At 47.5% G+C, this 22,351-nt stretch overlaps 1 protein-coding gene across 6 annotated transcripts in view; it reads left to right on the plus strand.

The window, feature by feature from the left end:
• LOC147111195 (inter-alpha-trypsin inhibitor heavy chain H3-like) overlaps window positions 1-22,351 on the plus strand; it is a 219,260-nt gene that overhangs the window by 193,247 nt on the left and 3,662 nt on the right. For all 6 annotated transcript variants that reach the window (XM_086001845.1, XM_086001849.1, XM_086001848.1 and 3 more), the window contains one exon: window positions 14,412-14,584. In XM_086001845.1, the coding sequence (XP_085857971.1) occupies window positions 14,412-14,584 (173 nt within the window). The remainder of the gene's footprint in view (window positions 1-14,411; window positions 14,585-22,351) is intronic.

Raw genomic sequence — 22,351 nt, forward strand, 5'->3', positions numbered from 1 at the left:
CTCAATCTGATCCCCATCGCCTCTCCTCACCAGCACTCAGCTTTGCCAACCTCTTCCTCCACATCCCACTTGACACTAACATCCCTGCACCCTTACCCATTCCCTCTCTCTGTATGTTCACATTCACTTAACGATTCAACTATGCAGCCTTCACACTCCCTATCGCTGTGATGCTATGACAACAACTTACAACACACAGGGAGGGCCCTTGGTCTTGGCACCTCACTCCATCTTTGTCTCCTTCTAAGCATCTCTGCTATGGAATCTCTACACTCCTTCATTTTCACTCAAACTCCACTTGTGTCCCTCATTGCAGGAAAAAGCTCACAATAAGAAGGAGAGGGTGAGGACAGGAGGAGGGCCACCCTCAGTAGCCCAGCTCACCACTGCGGAGGAGGCAGCCCTGGAGATTGTGGGAGTGGAGGAGGATGCGCAAATGGGGGACGGACAGACGGGTGCATCACAGCAAGCTGGTGACAGAATAGTTTTGCATCTCTCTCATTGACATTGCATGAGTAACTGATAATGATTCTGAAGGTCTAACAGATTGACTTATGATCATCTGTACAATTCAATGTGCATGCAAACTTTATCTTACATCTCCAACGCTTTCCTTTACTCCCCCACAGGACCATCGACAGCCCCCATCCCCACTGTCCAAGACTCCTCAGGGGAAGCTGCAACCTTTGAAAATGTAGCGTCAGCAGAATTCAGCGCACCCAGCACCAGCGCAGACACTCACACCTCGGTTGGAACAGCTCGAGATAGTGTAGTGTTGTCACCTGGAGTATCACAGCTCACAAGTGAGCATCAGCAGATTGTGGAGACAGGGACAGCAGTGGAGAGTCCTCGTCAGAGGGCGCAGGACTCTGCCAGCTCAGCTCGGCTGCATGTCGACCCTGTGCCTCTGGGTCCATCCAGAAGAAGAGCAGTGCTGGAACTACAGGAACAGGTGAAGGAGTCTCTGGCAAGTATTGTCTCCAGGATCGCTGCGTGTGTGGAGCGAATGGAGGAGTCACAGAAATCACAGAAACCCCACAGTGCAGATAGAGAGCATTTGGCCCATCGAGCCTGCACCGACACATATCCCACCCAATCCCTGTAACCCCTACACATCCCACCCTAAATCCCTGTAACCCCACGTATTTAATCCCCCTAACACTAAGGGTCAATTTATCATAGCCAATCAACCTAACCTGCACATCTTTGGACTGTGGGAGGAAACCGGAGCACCCGGAGAAAACCCACGCAAACACGGGGAGAATGTGCAAACTCCACACAGACAGTCGCCCGAGGCCGGATTCGAACCCGGGTCTCTGGCGCTGTGAGGCAACAGTGCTAACCACTATGCCACCGTGCTGCCCATCACTAACATGAGCAGAGCCTTTGTGGAGACGTTGGCGCATGCACGCATCACCACAGAAAGGATGGCAACCTCCGTGGAAAGGATGGCTACCGTAGAGGAGAGGATGGCTACGGCCATGGAGGAGCTTAGTCACCAGGGTTGTGAAAATATGGTCATTGTTCAGAATAGACTGACATTTCTTGAGGAGCGATGGTCAGCTATTGAGCAGAGAAACCAGACCTTCATGGAAGTCCTCTGGAGTAGGACTTCCACTGCAGAAACGGGTCCTCATGGCCCCCCTGAAGTGCAGAAAGGTGCTGTCCAGCCACTTGCTAGGTCTGAAGTGGGGCTGACCCATAAGAGGGATGTTGGTGGCAGACAACAAGGAAGTGGGGGCTCCTCTCCAAGCGCTCACACGACCATGCCACTGCGGAGCTCTCGGTCAGAGCCCCACCAGAGTCCCCACCCAACTGAGATCGGCGTCTCAACCCCTGCACAGCCGCAGGAGCAGCAGACTGTTGCCAAGCCCTCACAGGCTCCCAACTCCAGAGGACACCCGCCAAAGGTGTCGAGGCAGGAGCAGCAAGAAAGTGAGCAAGGGGCCTCCACATCTGCTGAAGCCACAGGGGAAGCACCACGTAGGAGCACGCGTAAGAGGAAGATAATGCACAAGTAGTCACAAGGGTAGTCACTTGGGTGTCATGTGTTTAATTTTGAAATGCCATCAGTTGCTTGTTGTGATTAAAAAATGCTGATGTCAAACTGTTGAAGTTGTGGCATGTGTCATTTCGCAAATGGGACTTCCACATTGAGGGCTTAAAGTGACTTGCAATTCTCAGTATGGTGGTCATAGTGATAGGAATCTGTAGGTTCTTGGCCATTATCGATGGTCTGCTAAGAAGCTGCGAGGCAAAAGTGCTTGATTGTCTAGGCTAAGCAAATCTGGCCAAGATGAGTGCGTCCCTTGCATCCCGCCAGCAATGTGCTCGCATGCTGCTGCCGCTGATTGATGCGCCTCTGCAAGCTGTTCATTGTCGCTCTCCTCCTCATCTGAGGAGGCTATGTGATGAGCCACTTGTTCCTCAGGCATCTGCAAGCCACGATGCTGTGCCATGTTGTGAAGTGCACAGCAGACCACGACCATTCTGGAGACCCTGGCTGCTGAGTACTGCAGGGCTCCACCTGATCTATCAAGGCATCTGAAGCGTATCTTCAGCAAGCCGATGGTTTGTTCGATTATGGATCTGGTGGATATGTGGCTGGAGCTGTAGCGCTCCTCAGCTTCGTTGGATGGGATGCTCAACGGCGTCATTAGCCACATCTTCAGGGGCTAGCTCTTGTCTTCAAGTAGCCATCCAAAAAGTTAGTCTGGCGGACTGAAGAGCGGAGGCACACTAGACTGACGCAGGATTAAGGAGTCATGGCAACTGCCAGGGTACTTGGCGCAAACATGCAACATTTCCTTCTTGTAGTCACACACCAGTTGCACGTTGAGGGAGTGGAAGCCCTTGCGGTTGACAAAAATACCTGGATTGTGATGGGGTGCCTTAAGGGCCACATGTATGCAGTCAACGACGCCCTGCACCCTTGGAAAGCCTGCCAGATTGTCAAACCCAACCACACGCGCAGTAACACTGGCTTGATCCTTGGAGAAATTGATGTCATTATGAGCGATGGCAAAGAGGGCATCGGTTACCTGCGTGATGCAAGTGTGTGCGGCCGCCTGGGAGACGCCGCTGATGTCTGCTGCTGATCCCTGGAATGAGCCTGAAGAAAAAAAGTTGAGTGCGGTGGTGACTTTGACGGCCACTGGTAAGGGATGTCCACCTGCTCCTCTGGGCTCCAGCTCTTACTGCAGCATTGCGCAGATGTCACCCACTACCTCTCGCGAAAGTCGGAGCCTCCTTTGGCACTGCTGCTCAGTCATGTTGAGGTAGCTGATCCTCTGTCTGTAGACCCTGTTTTGGGGGTATCTCCTGCGCCGACGTGCTTCCATGCGCTGGCGCCTTCTGGCCTGTGCAGCTTCAAGTGGGTGAGCAGCAGCTTGGAGCTCCTGCTGTTGCTCCTGCAGCTGATGCTGCTGTTGTTCAGGGCTCTGCTGCTGCCACGGCTAGTCTTCGTCTGAATCTGATGTCCAGGAGGAAAGGAAATAAATGGTTCCCATGCTTCTGGTATATACCTCAGTTGAGGAAGCGCTCAGTCAAGGTGGGGAGAGGGGTTTCCCAGGAGGTCACACTGGAGATAGGTGTCAGGCTCCAAACTTCCAGAACAATGAGTAGGCCTGCTAAAAGTTCCCCCAGGCCTGAGACAACAAAGTTCTGCCACCTGCAAATGATCATTGCTGAAAACTCCTTTTTAATGGTGGAGCTGCAGCTGTTAGTAAGCAATCCACTTGTGATACCGCCAGGATTCACTGGCATGTTCCAGAGGAGATTGGGAAGCATTTAAAAGCCAGCAAACAATAACTAAAAGATTAATTAAGAAAGGGAAGATAGATTATGAAAGTAAACTAGCAAAAAATATAAAAACAGATAGCAAGAGTTTCTACAGATATATAAAAAGAAAAAGGGTGGCTAAAGTGAACGTTGGTCCCTTAGCGGATGGGACCGGGAAACTAGTGGTGGGGAACATGGAGATGGCAAAGACGCTGAACAAATATTTTGTATCAGTCTTTACAGTAGAGGACACTAAAAATATCCCAACACTGGACAAACAGGGGGCAATGGGGGGGGGGGAGGAGCTAAACATGATTAAAATCACTAAGGAGATGGTACTCAGTAAAATAATGGGACTTAAGGCGCATAAATCCCCTGGACCTGATGTCCTACATCCTAGGGTCTTGAGAGAAGTGGCGGTAGGGATTGTGGATGCAGTGGTGATCATTTTCCAGAACTCCCTGGACTCAGGAAAGGTCCCGGCAGATTGGAAAACTGCTAATGTAACACCCTTATTTAAGAAGGGAAGTAGACAAAAAGCTGGAAACTATAGACCAGTTAGCCTAACATCTGTAGTTGGCAAAATGTTGGAGTCCATTATTAAGGATACATTAACAGAGCATTTGGATAAACATAATTTAATAGGACAGAGTCAGCATGGTTTTACGAAGGGGAAGTCATGTTTGACAAATTTGCTCGAATTCTTTGAGGATGTAACATACAGGGTGGATAAAGGGGAACCAGTGGATGTAGTGTATTTGGACTTCCAAAAGGCATTTGACAAGGTTCCACACAAAAGATTACTGATCAAGATAAAAAATCATGGGATTGGGGATAATATACTGGCATGGGTGGAAGATTGGCTATCTAACAGAAAACAAAGAGTTGGGATAAATGGTTCGTTCTCAGGCTGGCAATCAGTAACTAGTGGTGTTCCGCAGGGGTCAGTGCTGGGACCCCAACTCTTTACAATCTATATTAACGATTTGGAGGAAGGGACCGAGTGCAACATATCCAAGTTTGCCGACGATACAAAGATGGGAGGGAAAGCAGTGAGTGAGGAGGACATAAAAAACCTGCAAAAGGACATAGACAGGCTAAGTGAGTGGGCAGAGATTTGGCAGATGCAATATAGTGTTGGAAAGTGTGAGGTTATGCACTTTGGCAGAAAAAATGTGAGAGCAAGTTATTACCTAAATGGAGAGAAACTGCAAAGTGCTACAGTACAAAGGGATCTGGGGGTCCTGGTGCATGAAACACAAAAAGTTAGTATGCAGGTGCAGCAGGTGATCAGGAAGGCCAATGGAATCTTGGCTTTTATTGCAAGGGGGATGGAGTATAAAAACAGGGAAGTCTTGCTGCAGTTATACAGGGTATTGGTGAGGCCACACCTGGAATACTGCGTGCAGTTTTGGTTTCCATATTTAAGAAAAGATATACTTGCTCTCGAGGCAGTTCAGAGAAGGTTCACTCGGTTGATTCCAGAGATGAGGGGGTTGACGTATGAGGAAAGGTTGAGTAGGTTGGGACTCTACTCATTGGAGTTCAGAAGAATGAGAGGCGATCTTATCGAAACATATAAGATTGTGAGGGGGCTTGATCGGGTGGATGCGGTGAGGATGTTTCCACTGATGGGTGAGATTAGAACTAGGGGGCATAGTCTTAGAATAAGGGTCTGCCCTTTCAAAACTGAGATGAGGAGAAACTTCTTCACTCAGAGGGTAGTAAATCTATGGAATTTGCTACCCCAGAGAGCTGTGAAGCTGCAACATTAAATAAATTTAAAATGGAGATAGACATTTTCCTAGCAGATAAGGGAATTAGGGGTTACGGGGAGAGGGCAGGGAAGTGGACGTGAGTCTAGGTTCAGATCAGCCATGATCCTATTGAATGGCGGAGCAGGCCCGAGGGGCCGTATGGCCTACTCCTGCTCCTATTTCTTATGTTCTTATGTTCTTATGAGACGTGCAGCACGTGGGAAAAGTGTTAAAATCAGGAAGGCCTCTCAAAATGGGATTATGGAGGCAATTACGTGGTTGTTAAGGGCCTTAAGGGCCTATCCCACCTCTTGGAGGCGGGATGGAAATGGGGTCAGGAAACACGCATGTGGGAAAATTGCTTGGAGGCGGGATTGGGCCCACCCGCCTTTTTTTGCGATTTCACCACCTCACACGCCTCCAATCCTGCCTCCTCGGGCCTGGCAAAAATCAAGCCCATAGAGTATAAAAGCAAGGAAATTATGATGAACCTTAATAAAACACTGGTTTGGCCCCAACTGGAGTATTGTGTCCAATTCTGGGCACCGCATTTTAGGAAGGATGTGAAGGCCTTGGAGAGGATGCAGAAAAGATTTACAAGAATGATTCCAGGGATGAGGGACTTCAGTTACGTGGATTGACTGGAGAAGCTGGGGTTGTTCTCCTTAGAGCAGAGAAACCTGAGAGAAGATTTGATAGAGGTGTTCAAAGTCATGAGGGGTCTAGGCAGAGTAGATAGAGAGAAACTGTTCCCATTGGCAGAAGGGTCAAAAACTAGAGGACACAGATTTAAGGTGATTGGCAGGAGAACCAAAGGCGACATGAGGAAAAACCTTTTACTCAACGAGTGGTTAGGATCTGGAATACACTGCTTGAAAGGGTGGTGGAGACAGATTCAATCGTGGCTTTCAAAAGAGAATTGGATAAGTACCTGAAGGAAAAGAAATTGCAAGGCTATGGGGAAAGGACGGCAGAGTGGGACGAGCTGAAGTGCTCTTGCAGAGAGCCAGCACGTGCTTGACGGGCAGAATGGCCTCCTTCTGTGCTGTAACCATTCTATGATTCTGTGATTCTTAGATGAGAGGGGGAGAAATGCACAGCTCTCCACAATCTCTGCACCATTAAGTGCCGTGCTAGAACTTATTCAAGGATCACAGCACAAATTCAATCTGAAATTTAAAAGAAGCATTCTATCTGATTGAGCCACCTTTAAGAATCACTCCTACTTTACTGAATTAAATACATCACCATCTGCCTCCAGAGAACTGGAAGGGTATGGCTTGCTGCGAACATAAAGAGAATGTCCCATTCAGTCTCCAATAAATCCTCTGCAGGAAGATGTAAGATACACTGCAATTAATTGAGTGTGGTAGAGATATCTGTGATAGATTCCAGCACAGACTGACAATAAGACTGGACTAAGGGACAAACCTAGAAGAACATGAGTCGGAGTTGAGCACTCTGCAATCGTTTTAACAGTGATTCATTGTCTTTGGCTACCAGCCATAAAATTGTGCTGGAAGGTACAATGGAGAATTTTCAGTTGTTCCTCCCACAGATTGTGGCAGGTGAATAGTCCAGGAATCACAGAGCAGATTACTCCTATTTCAATGTGGAAACCCAAGGTGTGGTTTCTGGCACAGAAAGAAAGTGCTGTAACCATCTTGAAGATAACACTTGCCTTGTAGATGATTGAAGGATCAGATTGTGTCAGCCTATAGCAAGTGGGAGGACCATGAAAGACCCAAATCATGTCACTATGAAAACACGTAACACAGAAGGAGGGATTTCCTAACCTCTGCCCCTATTTTTTCACATTGCAGCTGTTGATGATTCTGCTATTCCCATTTACACCTCATCTAGAGTCATCTTTTGTTTCTTTACTTGTCCCATTACCATCTCCGTTTGCCTTGCGCCAGCCCTTTTGTCATTTAATCAGGCAAATTAGGGAAATTAGTAAAAAACATAGAATAGTAATCATGTGGGGATTTCAACTACCCAGATATTAATTAGACAGAAGAGGTAGGTAAAGGGGATAAGGGAATGGAGTTCCTACAATGTGTACAGGACTCCTTTCTAACCCAATACGTAAAAAGCCCAACAAGGGAAGATTTGCTATTGGATCTAGTAATGGGGAATGAACCAGAACAGATAAGAGAAGTAAAAGTAGGGGAACATCTAGGCAATACTGACCATAATATAATACGCTTTAAGATAATAATTGAGAAGGACATAGGCATGACAAAGACCAGGGTAATAGATTGTAGAAAAGCTGATTTCGAGGGGCTGAGAATAGAACTTGGAAAAATAAAATGGACAACAGTATTGGCAAACAATGATTTAGAAAAGCAATGGGAAACATTTAAAATGATGTTCAACAGAGTCCAGGAAAAATTTCATCCGCTAATAGACAAGAACAAGCAGAACACTAATGAGACACCGTGGATGAATAAAGCCATAAGGGAAAAATTGAGGGTAAGGAAAGAGGCGTACATTAAATACATGGACAGCAGGGGAGAGCATGATAAGGGAGAATATGAAGGCATTAGGAGAGAAGTCAAAAAAAACAATTAGGAAGGCAAAGAGGAGCTATGAAATTAAACTATCAAGGAACATAAAACAAAATAGTAAAATATTTTACAGGCACAGAAATTACAAAAGGAAGGTTGGGATGGGAATAGGGCCACTAAGGGATGGAGACGATAATACCACAGGCAGCAATAGAGAGATGGCAGAGATATTAAATAATTACTTTGCTTCAGTATTTACCAGGGAGATAGAACAGGTGGAGATGGCATCAGATGATGAGATTAGTAATGAGTTAACTGCATTTAAAATAAAATGAGGAGATATACTAAATAAACTAATGAAACTCAAAAAGGATAAAACCCCTGGTCCAGACGGATTACATCTGCACATTTTAAAAGAATCTAGAGAAGAAATGGCAGAGGCATCACTACACATATTTAGTAATTCGTTAGAAAAGGGTGTAGTGCCAGAGGACTGGTGGATAGCTAACGTAATAGCTATATTTAAGAAGGGAGATAGAACATGTCCAGGGAACTATAGGTCAGTCAGATTAACATCGGTGGTAGGAAAAATAATGGAATCCCTACTAAAGGAGAAAATAGAAGAATATCTAGAACCGAAAAATATAAAAATAAATAGTCAGCATGGATTTCAAAAGGGAAATCTTGCTTGACCAACCTAATGGAATTTTTAAAAGAGTTAACAGAGAGAATAGATAAGGGTAATACAGTAGATGTAATTTATCTAGATTTTCAAAAGGCCTTCGATAAGGTACCACATAATAGACTAATGAATAAGGTCAGGGAATGCGGAGTCAGGGGACAAGTAGCAGAATGGATAGCTAGCTGGCTTCAAGACAGAAAGCAGAGAGTAGGGGTAAAGGGTAGCTATTCACAGTGCAGAAGGTGGGTAGTGGTGTTCCACAAGGATCAGTGCTGGGACCACTGTGCACGCCCGGGGGGCGCTAACAGGGCGCAAATGGCTTTGCGACCAGGGCCGGCGCTGACATCGAACCCCACCTTATTCGGCGGGAGTTTTGCGGCAGCACTACAGCGTTGTGCCCCCATCTCCTTCGCCTGGAGATCGTAGCGTCATCGCCATGCTCATCGCTCCGGTAGCACCCCGGACCTGAAATTGACTTCCGCCCCCTGCAGCAGCAGGGGTCAAAAACACTGACAGCGTGAATCGGGTGGCCGGCCACATCGGCGGTGATGTTTAAATGCGAGGTGGCCGAGGTAAGTGGAAAAAAACTTACATTTCTCGTTTTAGTTTTTTTCGCGTGTTCCTGCCTGCGATAGTTCAGCCCGGCACTCTGCTTGAGTGCTGGGCTGATCGCGCGGGATCGCAGCTGCCTTGGTGGTTCAGGCAGGTACTTTTTAAATTGTAGAGCCTGCAGCGATGGCCCTTCCCTTTAAGGGAGGGAAGGAGCCTTTGAACGCGGCAGCACTGCACAGCCCAGTGTGCAGCGCTGCTGAAGTCTCCGCTCCACTCTCCGACGTTAGCGCCCCAAGAAGGAAGTGGAGTGCTTGATTTAGCGCTCCACTTCCCTCTTGTGGCGCTAAAACTCAATTTCACGGTCGCCAACGGTAATTACTGTCGGGTGCTAAAGTTAGTGCCCAGGCGATGTTATCGTCCCAAAATGGTCAATACCAAATTTTCCCCCCACAATTTCTAAATTTGCGGACGACACCAAATTGGGGGGGGGATAGTCAATACTGAGGAGGACTGCAACAAATTACAAGAACACATTAATAAACTTGCAGAATGGGCAAATAATTGGCAAATGAAATTCAACACAGATAAATGTGAGGTATTACATTTTGGTAGGAAGAATAGGGAGGTCACATATTACTTGGAAAATAAGGGGGCGATTTTGTGAATGGAGGCGCGTTGGAGGCAGGACTGCTGCTTGTCGGGTTTCAGGAGACGGGACACAGCGAGGGACAGCAACCCGCCTCCTTGGAAGATGGTTTGGGGGCGGGTTTGCCACTTTCTGTGATAGGGTAGAAGGCAGGAGTGATTTACATAGGATTACATAAAATTCTGCCATTTTCCCAGCAGTCCCGCCTCCATACCCGCCTCCTCGGGGCTGAGAAAATCGCCCCCTAAGAATCTAAATGGGGTAGAGGAACAAAGGGATCTAGGAGTACAAATACACAAATCACTAAAAGTATCAACACAGGTTAACAAGGCCATAAAAAAGCAAATCATGCACTAGGTTTTATTTCTAGACAGATAGAATTGAAAAGTAGTGAAGTTATGCTAAACTTGTACCGAACCCTGGTTAGACCACACTTGGAGTATTGTGTGCAGTTCTGGCTGCCATATTATAAAAAGGATGTGGAGGCACTGGAGAGGGTGCAGAGAAGATTTACAAGGATGATACCAGAAATGCGAGGGTACACCTATCAGGAAAGGATTAACAGGCTGGGTCTCTTTTCTCTTGAAAAGAGAAGGTTGAGGGGTGACCTAATAGAGGTCTTTAAAATCATGAAAGGTTTTGATAGAGTAGCCACAGAGCGAGTGTTTCCACTTGTGGGGAAGAGCAAAACTAGATGCCATCAATAGAAGATAGTCACCAAAAAATCAAATAGGGAATTCAGAAGAAGCTTTTTTACCCAGAGAGTGGTGAGAATGTGGAACTCGTTACCACAGGGAGTGGTTGAAGCGAATAGTATAGATGCATTTAAGGGGCAATTAGATAAGCATGTGAGGGAGAAGGGAATAGAGGGTTATGCTGATAGAGATTGATGAGGAAAGACGGGAGGAGGCTCGAGTGGAGCATAAACACCAACATAGACTGGTTTGGCCGAATGGCATGTTTCTGTGCTGTATATCCTACGTAATCCTATGTAAATCACTCCTGCCTTCCACCCTATCACAGACCTTCCCTTTTGTTCTTTCCTTCCCTCCCTCTTTCCCTGCCGCTGCTCTTGCTTAAAATCTGTTACAGCTCTAACTTTTTCCAGTTCTGACAGAAGGTCATCGACCTGACACGTTTACTGCTGCCTGACTTTCTGAGTATTTCCAGCATTTTCTGTTTTTATATGAGGGATTTCCTAGTTGTCCCTTCATGGCCTCGCCCCTCCCTATCTCTGTAATCTTCTCCAGCCCTACAACACTCTGCGCTTCTCCAATTCTGGCCACTTGAGCATCCCGGATTTTAATTGCTCCACCATTGAGGGCCGTGTCTTCAGCTGCCAAGGCCCTAAGATCTGAAATTCCCTTCTGCTTCTCTACCTCTCTTTTCTCCTCTGACGCTCCTTAAAACATACCGCTTTGCGCTAATACCTCCTTAAGTGGCTCAGTGTCAAATTTTGTTTGATAACTCTCCTGTGAAGTGTCTCGGGAAGTTTTACTATGTTCAAGGCGTGAAAAAATAACAGTTTTTGTTGGTGTAGATCTCTCAGAGTATGAAATTAGCAGCATATGTCTTGCCAAACCTGCATGAATGCACTCAAAATGGGATGTACCTTAACCACAGCAGAGCAAATGTGAATTTGGAAAAGGGAAATAACCACCTGATCTGGCTTCACGCACGGGTGCACTTCCATTGGGAAGATCTAGGGGGAGAAATTCGGTGGGTTAGCGACTCCGAGGGGCGCTAACGGGGCGCTTAATGAGCTACTGCCCGGGCACGGCGAGATGAACGATTCCCACTAACTTGGTCGGGAGGTTTGCGGCAGCAGTAAAACTTTGCGACACAATCTCCTGCACCTGGAGATCGTGACGTCATTGTTGTGCACATCGTCCCGGAGCCGAACTTCAGTTCCATCCCCTGCAGCATCACCGGAGAAAACACCGACAGCTGGAGGAAGCGTTGTTCGGGAGGCTGGGCACTTCAGGGGTGGAAGTTAACGGTGAGGTGGCCAAGGTAAGTAGCAAAACCTCTGAAATTTTTTTTGCAATTTCTTTTCAATTCTCCTGGGCCGCGATCGATCAGCCCGGCACTCTGCTGGAGTACATGGGGCTGATTGGGCCAGATCGCGGCCGCGGTCGGGGACCAGCTAACTGGTCCCAATGCAGAGCCTGCAGTGATGGCCCTTCCCTTTAAGGGCGGAAGGAGCCTCGGATCGCGGCAGCACTGCACGGAAAATTGTGCAGCACTGGACCACTACCGCCGCGCCTGCGTCCTTTAGCGCTCTAGGAAGACAGTGGGGTGTTTGATTTAGCGCTCCACTTCCTTCCTGGAGCGCGAAACCCAATTTTGTGAAAGCTGGGAATCATTAGCGCCTGGCGCTAAGTTTCACAGCTTTCAAAAGTTAGTGCCCCCAAACGGGACGATAATGAATTTCTCCCCCCAATCTAAAAACAAGCACAGCTGCATAGCCCAATAAACAATAGGTAGCAGGAAAAGGCAACCCCCTCCTGATCAATTGGAGAATCCAAAAGTATAAGGCAAAATCTGCGGTTGCCTACCATGTCAATCTTCCAATCCAATTCCAAAAATAAATAGAGGAAATGATAAGAATATCTACTTTGAAAACACCGACTCTGACTGGCATACATATATTTTAATTGAACGCTGATGATGTCCTGTAGCTTTCCTCAAGGATAAATGGGAATGAAGCACATTTTCCTGTTTTTCTTTCATGAACCACAACCCTCCCATCATACTAAGCTCAGGTTGCCCTGCTAAGATTTGAGCCCCCGGATCTCTCTTACTTGGTTGACGTTGATGGTAGGATGTTGCACCAGGAGCAGTTCTGGTGGATGTGTTGTTTTGGGACAGGGATGCTCTGTATTGCTGTGCATTTGATCCCACCACTAAAACAGGGTGCCAGGCCTTGGCTCCCAGCATCAATGCTGAGTATGTATCCATTTCTGGACTGGGGCCTGGGCACATAATCTCAGTCACTTACTAGTGAGTCGGTGGCATGCTGTGTAAGTGGAACCACTATGGTGTCTTCCACCCTCACGTGGATGCTGCCCAGGTACAACAGTGGTTGCACTTCTCCCCCAGCACATCTGACATGCAAATTGTGTCTCTGTGTCCATTATCTGGCAATCACTGACATTGTTAAGTGTCAGTCTTAGTGCAGTGGTAGTACTCTCATCCCTGAGTCAGAAGATCATAGGTTGAAGCCTCACTCCAGTGACACAAGCACATAACCTACGCTGAAACCTCATTGCAGTACTGAGGGAGTGCTGCATTGTGGGAAATGCCATCTTTGGGACCAAGGCCTTGTCTGTCCTCGCAGGTGGATGTAACAGAACCCTTGGCTCTATTTGAAGAGCAGAGGAGTCCTTCCAGTCTCCTGGCTAAGATTTATCTTTCAACCAACATCGCTAAACATATTAGCTCTCTCATTTCTGTTTGTGGGCGATGGCTGTGTGAAATTGGCAACTGTGTTTGCCTATAAACGACACCAGTGACTATACCTCAGAAGTACTTTATTGGCTATGAGACGCTTTGGGACATCCTGAGGACATAGAAAGTGTTATGTAAATATAAGTTCTTTCAGGGCAGCAAGCGTCAGAGGACCCCACACCCAGTTCCATTTAATCGAAACTGCCACTATTTTTTTCTTTTGGTTCTATCCTTAAAATTCTTCCTTTCTTTGCCCTTCCCCCTCTCCCCATCCCTTTCTTCATCCTCTTTTCTCACTTTCCCCTTCTTTCCCTCCTTCCCGCTCTTCTCATTTTTCATTTTATGTTTCATTTCTTTCCTGATTCTCCTGCATCTCATATCTGTTCTGGATTTTTTTGCTGACTAATTTCCTCCTTTCCCAACGATCTCACTATTCTTCTCTGCTTTCATGCTGCCACGCTTCCTGTCCTTTGCATCTTCCCACTCCCTCCATGCATCTGCTCCGATTACCTGTTATTCTTTCAGATCCCTTTCCGAGTCACAACTGAAGTCCTACACAAAGTGTGCTTTGTTGTTTAAAAAAGTAAAATGAATATCAAAATACTGAAGGTGCAAGTTCGAAGATGTGCTTCAGAGTCAGTGGAGCTTAGAGCGAGTGCACGGAGAATGCAAGAAGTGGTCGGATGGAGGATGCCCATTAGCCTGCGGTAAGAAAGTGTGAGACTGAGAAGCAGGAGCATAGGATAGGGTCAGAGGCCGAGGAGCTCTTTGATCCTGCCCACTGTGCTCAGAGACGGGTTCACAAATGGCATCTGATTGGTCCATCTTGATAGCAAGGACCAATCAGATTGATCGTCACCACAGACCAATTGAATAGAGCTGCATGGATTGTATTCTTTATTAATATATAAAGGTTATCAAAAAATGGATTACTAAAATGGACAGTTTTGAGAGCTTTATTTGCGCATCATTCAATATCCAGGATATCAGTTTAGACACTACATAATTTATCATCTCTATCATTTATTTCCTAGTTTCTCAATCTCGATCAAGAAAGAAAAGAATCTTACAGTAACAATGGGAGATGATGTTACATTTGTCATTGTACTGCATCGGGTCTGGAAAAATCACCCTCTACACAGAGACTTTCTGGGATTTTATACACTTGACAGCCACAGGCTCTCAAATATGACCCATGGATTACTTGGTATGTAGAATATCCACTTCATTACCTATCCTATCTTGGTTAAACACTGAACACCACTAAAAGGGAATATAGCTCTTGTACAATGGTGAAATGGTTTTACAAATTCCTTTGCATCAAAAGCTATTATACTCCAGAACCATATTTATTGATGTATGTTCCAAAAGCAGTAATTTCCATCCTTCACTGAAACTGACAGTGAATTTGGCACTCTATGTTTAGTTTTGTGTCACTGGATAGAGTCATAAAACTTAGGGGGTGAAATTCAGTAGCTTAGCGCCTCCAGGGGGCGCAAACGGGGCGCTACTGGCTTTGTGGCCGGACGTGGCGATAGTACCGACGCCTGTGAAATTGAGGTGGTTTGCAGCGGCGGCAACCACTAGTGCCACGATCTCCTGCGTCCGGAGATCGTGACATCATCCAGCTGCGTAGCGCCCCGACTCTGAAATTCACTCTCACCCCCTGCTTGAGCACCTGCCGTTAGCAACGACATGTAGAGGAGGCAGTATGCAGTCGGATGAGCGCTGGAGGAGCGCTATATAAAGGCGTCAACATCCGGTTTTTTTTTAGTCGGCGAAGAATGCTGCCTTGTCAGTTTGACATAGGTAAACAGGTGTTTTGAGCGATTTTAGTGTTTTCCACTAAAGGAGTCTTCTGCCTCAGAAAAATTTATCACTTTCATTTCGGTGAGGTTTTAAAGTGCAACATTTCCATAATTTAATGGGGGCTGTACTGGCACTGGACCTCGCCCTCAAGCATCAACGTTGGAGGCAGCGGAGGCAGAGAGAAAGATTGCAAAATGTGGATGGAGGGAGGAGGGCCAACAGGGCTCTCAACAGGAGGCCTTACCCTCCCAGGGTATTCCGGCAGCATTTCTCCTGCATCAATCTCACTGAGAAACAGTGTCTTGGAAGGCTTCGCTTCACCAAGGACATGGTCACAGAGCTCTGCCACCTCCTGCAGGCAGACCTCGAGCCTCACATCAGGAGCACGACGTCTCTCTCAGTGGCAGTCAAGGTGACCGTCACCCTCAATTTCTACACCAGCGGATCCTTCCAGTGTGCAACAGGAGATATATCTAACATATCGCAGTTTGCCATCCATTGGCTGCATCTGCGAGGTCACAGATGCTCTCTCAGAAGGAGAGGGGACTACATTTCCTTCCCCATGACCAGAGAGAAGTAGCGCGAGTGTGCATGTGGCTTTGCCAGGATAGCGGGCTTCCCCGTGGTGCAGGGCACCATTGACTGCACCCACGTCACTTTGCGGACACTTCATAACAATCCTGAGGTATTCCGTAACCGCAAAGGCTACCACTCACTTAATGTACAGTTGGTGTGTGACCACACACGGCGAATCCTGACCATCAGTGCCTGCTATTCTGGCAGCAGCCACGATGCCTTCATCCTGCGCCAGACCGGTTCGCCAGCTCTGTTCCAGCCACCACATCAAGCTTGCGGCTGGCTGCTGGGAGGCAAGGGTTATCCGCTCTCCACCTGGCTCATGACTCCCCTCCGCAGCCCCAACACTCGTGCCCAGCACTCATACGATGAGAGCCATGCTGCCACCAGGAACATCATTGAGGAGTGCTCAAGTAACGGTTCCGCTGCCTTGACCGCTCGGGAGGAGCCCTCCTGTACGTGGCTGAGCGGGTGTCCCTTTTTGTCTTCATCTCTTGCAGGCTGCACAACTTGGCCATCATGAGGGCACAGCCATTGCCACCAGGCATAGCCGCACCACCTCAGGAGGAGGAAGAGGGAGATGAGGAGGAGGAGGAGGAGGAGGAGGAACAGGAGCACAAACAGCAACGATGGAGGAGCTAGCCACTCCATCGGCCTTGTGGAAGGGCAGATCAGACTTTGGTTCCAATGATTTCGAGGCCACTTCCCGGTTGCTCCTCCGGTCCCCATCATTCCTTCAATTTTTCAGGGGTGGCTCTGCTGCATAGGACGGGAGGAAAAAGAGGGGTAGAGCTATAGTAATAGGGGATTCTATTGCAAACGAGACTCCAGGATGGTGTGTTGCCTCCCTGGTGCAAGGGTCAAGGATGTCTCAGAGCGGCTGCAGAACATTTTGGAAGGGGAGGGTAAACAGCCAGTTGTCGTGGTGCATATAGGTATCAACGATATAGGTAAAAAATGGGATGAGGTCCTAGGGAGTTAGGAGGTAAATTAAAAAATAGGACCTCAAAGGTAGTAATCTCAGGATTGCTACCAGTGCCACGTGCTAGTCAGAGTAGAAATAGAAGGATATTTCAGATGAATACGTGGCTAGAGGAATGGTGCGAGGGGGAGGGATTCAAATTCCTGGGACATTGGAACCGGTTCTGGGGGAGGTGGGACCAGTTCAAACCGGACGGTTTCTACCTGGGCAGGGCCGGGACCGATGTCGTAGGGGGAGTGTTTGCTGGTGCTCTGGGGGAGGGTTTAAACTAAAATGGCAGGGGGTTGGGAACCTGAGCAGGGGGACAGAGGAAAGGGAAACAAGGATAAAAGCAAAAGATAGGAAGGAGAAAAACAAAAGTGGCAGTCAGAGAAATCAATGGTTTAAATCAAACATGGCCACAGTAAATGATCATTCTAATAGGTCTAAAAGTGTTAAAAAAAACAAGCCTGAAGGCTTTGTGTCTTAATGCGAGGAGCATTCGTAATAAGGTGGATGAATTAGCTGCGCAAATAGAGGTAAACAAATATGATTTGATTGGGATTACGGAAACTTGGCTCCAGGGTGGCCAAGGCTGGGAACTCAACATCCAGGGGTATTCAATATTCAGGAAAAATAGGCAAAAAGGAAAGGGAGGTGGGGTAGCATTGCTGGATAAATAAGGGATTAACACAATTGTAAGGAAGGATATTAGCTCTGATGATGTGGAATCTGTACGGGTAGAACTGAGAAATACCAAGGGGCAGAAAACATTAGTGGGAGTGGTATATAGACCTCCAAACAGTAATGCGAAGGTTGGGGATGGCATTAAAAGGGAAATTAGAGAAGCGTGCAATAAGGGCACAGCAGTCATCATGGGTGACTTTAATCTACATATAGATTGGGCTAACCAAATTAGTAACAATACTGTGGAGGAGGAATTCCTGGGGTGTTTACGGGATGGTTTCCTGGACCAATATCTCAAGGAACCAACCAGAGATCAGGCCATCTTAGACTGCGTATTATGTAATGAGAAAGGATTAATTAGCAATCTTGTTGTACGAGGCCCCTTGGGACGGAGCGATCACAATATGATCGAATTCTTCCTTAAGATGGAGAATGAAGTAGTTGACTCAGAGACTAGGGTCCTCAATTTAAATAAAGGAAACTACGATGGTCTGAGGCGCGAGTTGGGTAGGATTGATTGGGGAATGTCACTCAAAGGGTTAACGGTGGATAGGCAATGGCAAACATTCAAAGACCGCATGGATGAACTACAGAAATTGTTCATCCCAGTTTGGCATAAAAATAAAACAAAAAAGGTAACTCAACCGTGGCTAACAAGGGAAATTAGGGATAGCATAAGATCCAAGGAGAGGACATATAAATTGGCCAGAAAAAGCAGTAAACCTGAGGATTGGGAGCAGTTTAGGATTCAACAAAAGAGGACAAAGGGATTAATTAAGAAGGGGAAAATAGAATATGAGAGTAAGCTTGCAGGGAACATAAAAACTGACGGTAGAAGCTTTTATAGATATGTGAAGAGAAAAAGATTGGTGAAGTCAAGCGTAGGTCACTTGCAGTCAGAATCAGGGGAATTTATAATGGGGAACAAAGAAATGGCTGACCAATTAATTACATATTTTGGTTCTGTCTTCACAAAGGAGGACACAAATAACCTCCCAGAGATGTCGGGGAACATAGGGTCTGATGAAAGGGAGGAATTGAAAGAAATCAGTATTTGTAGGGAAATGGTGTTAGGAAAATGGATGGGATTGAAGGCCGATAAATCCCCAGGGCCTGATAATCTACATCCTAGGGTACTTAAGGAAGCGGCCCTAGAAATAGTAGATGCATTGCTGATCATCTTCCAACATTCGATGGAATCTGGAACAGTACCCATGGATTGGAAGGTAGCTAATGTTACCCCACTATTCAAAAAAGGTGGTAGAGAGAAAACGGGGAATTACAGACCGATAAGCCTGACATCGGTCGTGGGGAAAATGCTAGAGTCCATTATAAAAGATGTAATAGCAGAGCACTTGGAAAACAGTGACAGGATCGGACAAAGTCAACATGGATTTACAAAAGGTAAATCGTGCTTGACTAATCTACTGGAATTTTTTGAGGATGTAACTGGTAAAATAGATAAGGGAGACCCAATGGATGTGGTGTATTTGGACTTTCAGAAGGCTTTCGATAAGGTCCCGCATAAGAGATTAGCGTGTAAAGTTAGGGCACATGGGATTGGGGGCAAGGTATTGACTTGGATAGAGAACTGGTTGGCAGACAGAAAGCAAAGAGTTGGAATAAACGGGACTTTTTCCGAGTGGCAGGCATTGACTAGTGGGGTACCGCAGGGATTGGTCCTTGGACCCCAGCTATTCACAATATATATTAATGATCTAGACAAGGGAACTAGATGTAATATCTCCAAATTTGCAGACGACACAAAGCTGGGTGGACGTGTGTGCTGTGAGGAGGATGCCGAGAAACTCCAGGATGATTTGGACAGGTTGGGTGATTGGGCAGAAGCATGGCAGATACAATATAATGTGGATAAATGTGAGGTTATCCACTTTGGTGTCAAAAACAGGAAGGCAGATTATTATCTGAATGGCAATAGATTGGGAGAAGGGGAAGTGCAACGAGACCTGGGCGTCCTTGTGCACCAGTCGTTGAAGGTAAGCATGCAGGTGCAGCAGGCGGTTAAGAAGGCAAATGGTATGTTGGCCTTCGTAGAGAGAGAGTTTGAGTACAGGAACAAGGATGTCTTGCTGCAGTTGTACAGGGCCTTGGTGAGACCACACCTTGAGTATTGTGTGCAGTTTTGGTCGCCTTATCTGAGGAAGGATGTTCTTGCCATGGAAGGAGTTCAGCGAAGATTCACCAGGCTGATACCTGGGATGGCAGGAATGACGTATGAGGAGAGATTGGGTCGATTGAGCTTGTACCCGCTGGAGTTTAGAAGAATGAGAGGGGATCTCATTGAAACTTATAAACTTCTGACGGGACTGAACAGACTAGATGCAGGAAGGATGTTCCCGATGGTCGGGGAGTCCAGAACCAGGGGTCACAGTCTAAGGATAAGGGGTAGGCCATTTAGGACAGAAATGAGGAGGAATGTACTCACCCAGAGAGTGGTGAACCTGTGGAATTCTCTACCACAGAAGGCAGTAGAGGCCAATTCATTAAATATATTCAAGAAGGAGTTGGATATATTTCTTAAGGCTAAAGGGATCAAGGGGTATGGGGAGAAAGCAGGGACAGGGTACTGAATTTGGATGATCAGCCATGATCGCATTGAATGGCAGAGCAGGCTCAAGGGGCCGAATGGCCTACTCCTGCTCCTATCTACTCCTGCTCCTATCTTCCTATCTTCTATGTTTCTATGTTTCATTCCATACTTCATCCCAAAGCTGAAATGAGACACAGCACCATTTCTGCAACATTCCAATAATAAATTTATCCAAAATCAGTGACCACATATATACAACAATATTAACTGATCACCCTTGTGCAAACCCTTACTTGCCCTCTTTACTGTTCTTTTTCCTAATCTACTGCTTCTATGTAGTGCCTCTCACCAGTGGCTGCAGCAGGGCTGGTGAAAGGCTGCTGAGACTACAGATGGCCTTGCAGGACACTCTCGACCAGCTATGGACCTGGAAGGCCTGGCTGTACACTGCGCCACCTCAGAGTGGGCAGCGTTAGTCTGGCTTGGCTGGATGACAGGCAACGGCAAGGGCAATGGCGGAGTGGCAGTGGTGGGAGCAGGAATGCTGTCATCCTGAGAGAGGACAGCAGGTTCCTGTTCCACTGACACACTGCCGCTCCCCCAGGGCAGCACCTCGGCATCCCTAACAATCTGCTTTAGCACAAATTGCTGGGCTGCTGCGACACCGTGAGAGCCCCGGTTGACTGTGGTAGACCCAGTGATGATGGCAGCAGTCAGAGCTTTAGTGGCATCAAGCTGAGACTGCATGAGAGCAGTCTGAGACTCAATGGCATCAAGTATTGACTGCATTACAGCACTAAGACGTTGCATGGTTTCCGCCTGTGCTGCAATGGATGCTGCCACATTGCCCATGACAAGCGGCATGAGGTCTGGGCCCCCACGATCTCTCAGGGATTCCACCATCCTTTGCAGACTGCCACGACTGGGCTCCATGGTGTGCACAGAGCTCTATGCAATGTTGGAGGTGGACTCCTCCATGCTCCTTACCATTGCCGATAGGCTCTCGGGCACCCTTGCCATTGCACCTATCATCTCGGTGTGCATGCCCATCACCCTTCTTGTGAATGCCTCCCCATCGAGGTCCTCATCTGAGTCCTGCGCAGCAGAACTCGTCCTCTGGGGAGCTGACTCCCGAGCTACCCTTTCCCCCTGGCCTTGCTGCAGCCCGCTTGTCCCTGGTACAGTACCCAGTGCAGGGCCCTCTACTAAAGTTGCCTCTGAAGATCGTGTAGTGCTAGTATCTGAGGTGGTGCCTGCAGGTGAGAGATGCAGTGATGCGGTGCTTTGCCCCTCCTCCCCTTCTTCTCAGTGGGAAGCTCAGGGACAGGCTGGTCATCTAGTTGCTGATTCTCTGAAAGCATAAAGGTGCAAGACTCACTTTAAGGTGAGGGCAGGGGGGCAGGAATGGAGCAAGGAATGCAGACAGTATCAGGAGCTGGAAAGTGCGAAAGGCTTGTGGTGTGAAGGGGAAGTGGGATGAGAGAAGGAGAGGGGATGAACATACCGTTGTTGCCCCCAAGGGGGCCGACGTAGCCGAAGGCCATGGCGCTCACCACCTGCTGCCCAATTAATCCCAGCACTCACTCCTCCAGGTCTGAAAGCTGCTGGAGCTGTGCATCACCCCTGCCTGTTTTCTGGTGCTCCCTCCTATTGTGGGCCATCTTGGCCTGCAAGAGAAACAAATGTGTGTGAGTCAGAATCCTGCCATAGTTGAATAGCTGTGATTGTAGGCAACGCGTGAGATGTGGATGTGAGTTTAAGTAGGTGCAGATGCTTGGTGGGTGAGTGGTGGTTTGTGCAGTGTGTACAGACTGAGGTTAAGATGCTGGTATGTAGGACCTGTTGAAGCATATACTCACCTTGACCAGCAAGTGAGGTCGTTGAATTTCTTCCGGTGCTGTGTCAGGCTGCATACGACCACACTACTGGCTGAGACCTCCTGAGCCACTTCCCTCCACATTGCCCTGAATACCTGGGGCAATGGCCTCCTTCCAGTGTCCAGGAATAGCACTGCCCTCCTTTGCTCCACTCCCATGATCAATGCCTCCAATACCTCGTCCGTGAAATGATGAACTCTCTCCCTGGGAATGGGATCAGCCATCACGATCAGGGGATTGAGTTGCTTGCAGGTCGCCTTCACAGCCAGCACTGCTGATAATGAGGATCTGCACAATTATGTAACCTCCTCTTTAAGAGCTGGAAGGAGCCAGTGTGAAGGATCATTCCCGATTGCATTGTACCTGAAATTCATTATCGATCTGCTGGTAGTGCCCCTAGCACTTGATTTAGCACTCCAGCTCTTTCCTGGAGTGCTAACAGCCAATTTAGGGTGAAGGGATAATTACTAGTCCTAGCCCTTTTTGGGCTACCCCAGATCAGCCGTATTCCCC

This window comes from Somniosus microcephalus, chromosome 11 (genome assembly GCF_052327205.1).
Source record: "Somniosus microcephalus isolate GS21.2 chromosome 11, FLI_Smic_1.0, whole genome shotgun sequence".
In the NCBI taxonomy this organism is placed as follows: domain Eukaryota; kingdom Metazoa; phylum Chordata; class Chondrichthyes; order Squaliformes; family Somniosidae; genus Somniosus; species Somniosus microcephalus.